The sequence below is a fragment of the Cicer arietinum genome, chromosome 2, assembly GCF_000331145.2.
Source record: "Cicer arietinum cultivar CDC Frontier isolate Library 1 chromosome 2, Cicar.CDCFrontier_v2.0, whole genome shotgun sequence".
NCBI classification, from domain to species: domain Eukaryota; kingdom Viridiplantae; phylum Streptophyta; class Magnoliopsida; order Fabales; family Fabaceae; genus Cicer; species Cicer arietinum.
In genome coordinates, this window is record NC_021161.2 from 51,653,000 (window position 1) to 51,662,777 (window position 9,778).

Below are 9,778 nucleotides of genomic sequence, written 5' to 3' on the forward strand. Positions count from 1 at the left end.
AAAATTTTTTCAAGGAGCTTTCCCTATAAGGGATAGGTCTCTAATGCATAGTTCCAACATTCTTAACTAATATAATATATGTATGTCGAGTTGGTGATAATCTTTACTCCCCATTCACATTGAATATTTAGTCGACATGTCAAAATGAAAACATAGTACTTTGTCCATTGAAAGTTATTATTTTACCATAAAGGTGCTACAAAAGATTTATATTACAACTATGTTGTAGTATCGACAATCTGATCTAGTAAACATTTGATTTAAAATGATGGCTAAAAATGAAAACAAACCAAAATCAGAAGAGAATTATAGAAGAAAAAAACATCAAAAGTGGAATTAGATATTGGAGAAGCGCACAAGCAGAACGTTCACCATTACCATAAGGCACATAGGTGTAAGGATTTGGAGGAGCATAAGTGTCATAAGGATTAGGTGGCCCATAAGTGTAAGGAGCAGGAGGTGTACAACACTGAACATCACCAGCTGGAGGACACTTACTCTGTCCTTTCTCATGTGGTGGTGATGGTGGTGGTGGAGCATTATATATAGAGTAGCCAGAAGAAGGTGGTGGTGGTGGAGTTCCATAAGAAGGGTAACCAGAAATTGGTGGAGAATATGGTTGACATGGGGGATTACATTTTGGATTCTCTAATTCATCTCCATAAGCTTCAAAACTAAAATAATACACTGATAACAAAAGGGTCAAAATCACAACTTGTAGTGACATTGCTTGAAACATTTTTGTATAATATTCTCCTTCAAACTAAAAAATTTATTTTATGAAGTGAAGGAGAGGGGTAAAATGAATATGAAGACTTTAATTTGAATGATTTTTTTTTATGTGATATAAGATTTATAGGAAAAGAGTGTTGTAGATGTTCCTGTTTTTGATGTATAATCAGCACCTGTCTAATATGATCTTGGATCTTTCGCCTTGTATAAAAGGATATGGTGCCGCATGGCACAACATGTCACATTTATATTGAAGCACCACATCGGATCTACTTGCATTTGCATGATCATTATGATTATGTCAACAAAAATCGTTAAAAAATTTCAACCTTTTTCTTTCCACTTTTACTTTCCTTTTTAGTTTTTTTTTAATATTAAGAATTTGTCTTTTCATCATACTACATGACATGTATAACTTTTGTACGGTCGTCAATAATTAAAGGAATTTGTCTCAACCAAGATAAGGGAAAATTTATCAAGAAAATATGATTTTTTTGAGTATTAGAGAAATCTATATGCACATGAAAGATTGAAGCTGAAAAACGTACTGCTATGACTTTGCACTCATCCCTTTTGTTTCTCAAAAAATGTTTTGATCACATTTTTAATTAACCATATTCATTAATATATTTACTAAATACGAAATATTTTAGCACAAAATGCAATAGAAATTGAAAAGGAGATCGAACTACCAAGATCTCCATGTTATAGATCAATTAATTTGATCAAAGTTGTATTAGTTGACTAATACATAAATAAATAAATAAATAAACTTTGATTCAACCGAATCAAATTTGAATGGGAGGTAAGTACATAATCTAATCAAATATTGTTTGAGTCATGCATAGTTCAAACTCATTGATTCAACTTTATTAAGTGTATTTTGTTTCTTATTAATTATCTAATTTTCTTTTTATTTTTTGGTACAAATATCTAATTTTCATTTAATATACAAAGGCAAGGGATGTGCCAGAGTCTCAAACTGAGCCTAAAAAGGAAACAGAAGAAGCCCAATCATGGTCACATAGGATAGGAGATATAAATAATGTGGGGCTCAACTCCAATTTTTTTTATATTTTTAATATAAATGCTACTAATAAAGAGGGTAGTATCATTAATATAATAACATTCTAATCCTACAAAATATTTTCTGTAAATTTTGCGTATAGGATCATATATTCTCCCATTACTATTCTATCTAAAGCAAGCGCTCATATATTTGGAATGAACAATTATAGCATATGTGAGTAAACCACAATACATTCTACTAATTTTATGTTGATTAGCTTTATGCATACATCTTAGTCATAGTCATCATTATAAAATGCTTTTTAAAATGACACAATGTGCAAGAAGGGTCCTATAATTTCATTTCCAAGATAAGGACTTCTCTATAAATAAAAATTTAACTTAATAATGTGGCCTCTTAACTGTCACGTTCTTAATAATTTTCATTTGTTACTACAGTGTGAAGGTAAAGCATTTATTCCAATGTCAAGGTATTTGATCTTGTATGAAACTGTGGTTATTTATTGCATTATATTTCCTTTCTTTATGATAAAATGTTGTAATTCGTCATTGAAAAAGTTTCATAATAGAAATCAGGAATCTGATTTTTTATGTTAACAATTTCTCATTCTTCTACCTAATTACTAAACACTAACATTTGTCTATAAAAAAATTGTTATTTATATTCATTTTATATATGTTTTTACAAGATTATACACGATTTAGAATTTATTTTTTTAACAGAATTCATTTTATGGATTGGTTAACTTTGAAGTGGTTCTAAAACTCAACTTCATTGATGGTTGTGGCTGCTTATAAATTATCCATTTAAATAGATGTTTTAGTTTATTTTAATGATCGTGTAAATCTAACCTATTTTTTGATATGACCTTACTTTCCATCTAAGGAAAATTAAATATCATAAATGTTTCCAAAGCACCATTTCTCATTTAAAAATAGCTGATTTACTCTTTAAAGGCTAATATCCTAAAAGATTGATTTTTTCATTGATTTTTTATGTATATCTTGATGTACGTGTATCTAAAAATAGATTTTTAAATGAGCTTAATAATTTTGTCTTTAAAGAACATTTGTTCTAGTGAGTGTCTTGCCTAAATTTATACCATTGCAGGTTTTGACTGATTGCTTCAATTTTGGTTAAGATGTTATATTCATTTCTAAAGCTAAGACACAATTCAGTTCTTCAATAATCAAAATATGGGTGGAATGATGCTACTAAGAGAAGTGATATCACTATCTAATTGTGACGAATGTTGTTCAATACAACTAACTTTATCAAGCAATGGTTACAAAACAAATTAAGAATATTAATGAAAATATGCGACATCGATTCTTTAGATTAAAAATGTGTTTAAGAATATAATACATATCACCGACATCGATATGCATATTGTATACTATCACCTTTATTTTTAACTTTTTTGTATTTGTATCGTATATAAGTTTCGATTTGACAAACATTCATCGATGCCATACATTTTAATATTATTACGTATAGAATTCACTTTGTATGATTTAAAAACTGGTTATGAGACTTAAAAAGAGAAAAAATATCTTTTATTAAACTTAACAACATTGTTCATCTTTTTAATTTTACTATTCAATAAATATTATCTCTTCTCTTTCTTCTCTCTCTATCTTTCTTTCATCTTTCACCATTTTCTTCCTCTCACTCCCTTATCTATCTCCTCTTATTTTTTCTCTCTCCTCTCTCTTTTTTGTCTCTCCTCTCTCTTTTTTGTCTCTCCTACATCTGTCATTTCTCTATCTTCTCTTTTTATAATATTATATTATATTTATTTTAAATAATATTATATAAATTTCATATTATTTTATATGTGTTATTAATTGTAATAAGTTATTGTATTCTATTTTATATTTATAATGCTAAAAAACACCTTAATTGTTAATAAGGATCACTTAATAAAATTATTAAAATCTCTTTTATTTATAATTATTTTTTAATATGTATATATAATACTTAAATATTTTTCGAATCTATTGTCTCTGACGAGCCTTCACAACCGACTAAATGCACTTAAGTTTTTTCCTATTACAAACTAGAATGAATTAATGCACTTAAGTTTTTTCCTATTACAAACTAGAATGAATTAAGGATACATTAATGCATGTATATTACCAATTTATCTTTGCTTTAATTGATTAAACACTTTTATTTAATGTAATATATAAACTCCTTGTTGATCACAATAAATGATTTTATCAATTAAATTTGAATCATGTACATCCCTAATTAATGACACAAGTTCCAGTTCACCATTAAGATTAGCTTTTTTGTTCTATATATAATTTTTTATACACAATTATCAGTAAAGTAGAGGTTATATTAATTTCTTGAGTTTGAACACAAAAACTTTATTTTTTTTTATAATTCTTTTGGTGTCTTCTAATCCCCCAATCGAGTTATATATAATTAAGTTAAACTTGTTGAAACCATTGTCCATTCAAGAAACAAATTATACATTTTAACCTTTTAAGTAGTCTTTTGTTTCAAAGACAAATATCATGGCTTCAGGAGGTCCAAATCAGCCTAGAGAGTCAAGCTCAAGTAAGCACTTCACTTCCAATTAATATACATAAACTTGTTAAATATAATGTGTTTTCATTTCTATGAATCATTTGTAAAAACACTTGGTTATACAATTTGATTTTAAAAAATTGGATTTAAAACATAAACTTAAAATATAAAGAGATCAAAGTGGTTGGATAAAGATCAAATGATGTACAATATGGTTTTAAAAAGTTAAATTCAAAACACAAACTTAAAATGTAAATATTTCCACCGATTTACATCTAATGAACAATTATATTGATTTACATCTAATGTATTTATTCTAAATTTAAATCAATTATATTGATTTATGTAAGTCTAGAGGGGATGTTCACTATTAGCTACATTTTATTTTTCTCTTGATGTGTGAAACAAATGTATGAGATTCTTTTTCAAGTGATTGATGTCCAATGTGTGATATTGAAATTTTGTTTTGCAAGTGATTGATGTCTTTATTTCTCCCTCTTCTATAAATAACTTGACATTTTTTTATCAACAGTTTAACCTAGACATGGACTTGCAAAGTAATTTGAGAATGTTGTAAAAATTTATCTTTGATGATCAAATAAAGTAAAACTATTAATAAAAAAAAAAAGAGAGTTAAATTCACCCACTACTAGATATGAACTTGCACGTGAGTTTTTAAAATAAGAGTATATAATATACCCATCCATAATATGTTTTAGTTTTGATATTTATTTTCTTGTAATTTTTTTCCTTTTAATTAAATCTAAATGATTATTATTTTTTTTAAATAACAAATATTATTAATTAATTGTTAATTTTATTAGAGATGAAATTGAACTCGTAACATCCTTATCTCTCTAAAATGATTACCATTTGACTATATGTTTTGTACTCAATATTCAATTTCAATGGGTTTTCTTAGAGGAAGTTATTTTTTTTTCTTTTCAAATTTCTCATGAAAAACGTATAAACCATTTGTTCTTCTCATGGGTTTGTTATAAAGAATTAAAACTACAACACAGATGTACTTTTTCCAAAGTATGCGAGGTTCTTGTTTTGTCCTCTTGTGACTTGTGAGTTTTAGAATATGAGTTGGAATTGTTGACAAAAAAAAAAGACTATTCCTAAGAATTTCCTTTGAAAAAGCTCAAATATAATTTCAATTATTGCATCTCTTTTAGTAGATTTAATTAATTGGATTAGTTAATTTAGTCTGATTATTGATTGCAGTTAACTACATGATTATAATTTACATATGGGATGGTATTTTATTTTAATGAATATTAATGGATCTATGTAAGTAGGTAGTAGCTATAACAAAAAAAGAAAATTTAAACATCACAAGAATTATTTAAGTATAATAAAATCATATATTTAAAAAATAAAGAAAACAATTAGTATATATATATATATATATATTATTTGTTTATTGAAAACATCATCACGCTGTTTTCAATTAATATACTTCATTATGTTTCTTTCCAAAATAATAATGAAATAAAATAAGAATATTTGATTAAATTTTTTAAAATAAAAAATAGGCTAAATTACATTTGTGGTCCTTTAACTTAATTTTAGGTAACGTTTTAGTCCTTTATTTTTTTTTTTCCGATTTAGTCCTTTATTCCTAAAAATATCAAATAAAATATGAAAATATGAGTTTATTTGAAGATTTGCGTTACGAATTTGATGAAATATATATTATATTGAAGAATATAATTAATTTGATGAGTTTTGATTGAATTTTTTTTTTTGAATTTTTGTATATAAAAGGATATCATTGTTGAAATTTTAAAACATAAAATATCAAATTGTCACTTAAAATTAAAATAAAGGACCAAGTCGGGAAAAAAAAAAAGATAAAGGACTAAAGCGTTACCTGAAATTAAGTTAAAGGACCACGAATGTAATTTAGCCTAAAAAATAATTTAATTTAAACACACATTAATTTAGTACACCAATGTAAATAATTACAAAAATTAACTATTTTTTGTGTTGTTAGATTTAATGAAGAAGGAGGAGGTGCAAGCAGCTGATTTGAGGGTGCGAGAAGAAATTATCCGACCGTTACCCATTACAAATGTTCAAAGAATCATGCGTCGAATGATTCCAAAACATGGAAAGATAAGCGATGAAAGCAAGGAATGTATGGTTGAATGTGTTTCTGAATTCATTAGCTTCATTACTACTGAAGCTAATTATCACTGTAAATTGGATCATAGAACCACAATTACTGCTGAAGATTTGATCAATACTATGAGAAGATTGGGTTTTGATTTTTATGTTGAGGATTCTACGCGCTACATTCAACGCTATCGTCACATTGAATGTGGTGCTAGTGTGGGTCCATATGTTGAACAAACATGTGGACCCACACACAAAAATATAGCACCACCGTCGGTGCTAGAGACTTTTCAAGATCATGACTTACCAATGGATCCAATTGTGTTTCCAGACCCAAGAGAATTATTGGGTGCAATTGTTGGAGATGAAGAATTTTGTGGTAGTGACAACTCAAGTGATGGAAGCTTTGATCTTGATGCTTTTCTTAATAGTGATGACTGATTGATTTCTTTGATGAGTGAGATGTCATTGGAGTAAGATAATGTCTTCATTAATGAGTTCCAAATATAAGTTTCTCTATAATAAAAATGATAAATCACTATGCGGAATATATATTTTATTTTATATTATATATGTTAAAGAATCTATATTTAAGATTTTATACTTTTAATATAAATTTTGCTGATTTATGTAGAAATTTACTGTACACTTTTTTTTTTAATAAGATAGTAGTTGTATCCACCAGACTATTTTTTTGGATTTTTGTACAGTCTTCCCAAATTTTTTGTATTTATTTTAATTTTAAAAATGTTTTAGAGTTATGCTATTATAGTGTCACTCAAACTAATTGTGATACATTTTCATTATATTTTTTCTTAAAACAAAATATTTTATGAATATTATCATTATTAAATACTACCTTTGTATAAAATCTAATTCAACTGATAAATACCGATATTGTTATATTGCATATCACATATAGAGTTCACACTCGATACTTCGCAATTGTGTATAAATTTCTTTATGTTTATTCTCTAGACCAAAAAAAGTATACTATTTCTGGCCCTAATTAAAATAAATTTTTGGAGATATTTTTGGTTTCATTTACAAGGAATTTGAGACTTTTAAAATGTATTTATTATTTAAATTACTTTTTATCTTTATTTAATGTATGTCTTATAAATATTAAATATTAGTGGATATATTTAATATTTCAAACTTTTTTATAAAAAATATATTTATAAAAATATTTAAAAGTGATGATAATAAATAAGTTAATTGATATTATTTTTTATTTTTCTTTTTATAATTAGGATTAGAGTAAGTATTTAAAAAAAACTCTTTATTAAATGATTTTTTTGTATTAACTCTATTAATCCAGGATGAGTTGAGTTCATTATTTATTTGGCTATTTCGGTTTCTCTTTTATCTAACTAAAATCCAAAATTGAAGTCAAAGAAAATTAAATTATTTACTTTTAATTAATTCATTGTACCACTATGCAAGTAGTTATCCTTAAGATCATGTTCATTATGATAGTTTTGAGATGTATCAAAATATTTGAATCTATCATTATCACATTACACTTTTATATAATAATTTTAATAAATAATATTTTTTTGTAAATTATTTAAAATGAATAAATTAGCTAAATAAATTTAAAATATATCAGATTATTAAATAATTTATATATTGTAATTTAAAAGTATTTATAAATAACTTAAATTTTAAAATAATTGATATTTATAGTTTTTAATTTAAAATAATTTATTATATTTTAAAATAAATAAAAAAACATTTCAGATTAATAAATTTAAATTAATAAAAATAAATTATAAATTACTAATTCTAAATTATTTTAAGCATAGTATTTAATAAATTACTAATTTTAAAGTATTATAAATTATAAACTAAAGAAATGGAGGTTCTCAAACCCGGTTATATTACAAGAGTGGGAATATGTGACATTTTCTCTTTGATATGATAAATGGCTCCCGAACGGGAGAATCTGTGATCAAATATCTCTTGTCGAGGAACAAGATATTAACCTACATGTTGATGATGTATGTCACTACGGTAATTAGAACTTTAATGATATTTCCGCTAAAAGCTAGTTTCAATAATACCATTGTGACTGTTGGGGTGATTTCTCTTCCCTTAGAAATTAAGATGAATATGAAAAATATCTTTGTTAATGAAGATTCAAGTGATATTCTCGTTTTGGGGTCGTCTATCTCAGATACCTACACAACCAAATCGACTTACTATTGGTTAATATTGGGATCTAATCCCTTACAAATTCACGATATGGTTTGGTCTTGGATTTGAAAACTCAAATTACCTGAGATTGTTCGTCATTTTGTGTAGATTATTATGCATGAAAAATTACCTATCAACTATACTCGCTTTACTCACCATATCGTTAGCTATAGATGTGGTGCAATAATTGAAACAACTTTGCATACTCTGAGGGATTGGCCCAAGGCCATGCAGGTTTGGAATTATCTTAATTTTCCATCTCACATTCATTTTTATGAAGATGATCTTATCATCTGGTTAAACAGTTGATGATTACGGACTTCTTTTTCTCACTTGTTGTTGGATGATTTTGAAGAATCTTTTATTGATGACAATCACTCTCTTTGGTATATTCTGAGCCAAATTAGTACTCTCTTTCACTCCATCATGAAGATGTTTGGTGGTTCTAATAAGGTTTCGATCCCTAATCTTGTTTCTTGGCAACCTCGCTTAGAGAATATGGTTAAATCAATGTTGATGGTAGCTCAGCTGGCAATCTGAGGCAAGTTTGGTGAGCTTCTCATAAATTGGATTGTAGGTTTTGCTGGTAGTTGTATGTTCACTTCTAAAATTTAATGTTGAACTTCAAGCCATCTCACATGGTTTCGATATTGCTTGAAATCATGAGTTTATAAATGTGATTTGCGAATCTAATTCTTTAAGTGCGTTGCAGTTTATTTAAGAGGGTGTGTTGCCTACCCATCCTTATGCTTCTCTTGTGAAGTATATTCGCTCTTTGATCTCCAAAGATTGACAGATAGTTCTCACTCACACCTTACGTGAAGACAAAAATGTGCTGATTGGTTTGCTAAATTGGGTGTTTCGTAGAATTGAGAGAGTTTTCAGTTTGTCCCTCCTCTATGTCAAGTATTTGTTTAAAAAATATCTCAAAAATACTTATTTAAAAAATAAATGTGAAAATATAATTTTAAAAATGATGCAGTTATTTCCTTAAAATTTTAAATTTTCATCTTTTCCACACATAATTTCACCAATATTTCCTTTTTTGATTAAAGAAAAAGCAAATGAAGAGCAGTAGTAATTGCTGATATGGTAGTTAGGATATATTCCAGTAAAGTAATTATAAGTAGTAGGAGTACATTCAAGTAGAAAGAG

General features: G+C 26.6%; 2 protein-coding genes across 2 annotated transcripts in view; both read left to right on the plus strand.

The window, feature by feature from the left end:
* LOC101515395 (protein NOI4-like) overlaps positions 1–9,778 on the plus strand; it is a 40,510-nt gene that overhangs the window by 2,231 nt on the left and 28,501 nt on the right. The window lies entirely within an intron of this gene.
* Positions 6,308–6,865, plus strand: LOC101504444 (nuclear transcription factor Y subunit B-4-like). The gene has a single exon (XM_027332128.1). It carries the CDS (start codon positions 6,308–6,310, stop codon positions 6,863–6,865), a length of 558 nt encoding a protein of 185 aa, XP_027187929.1.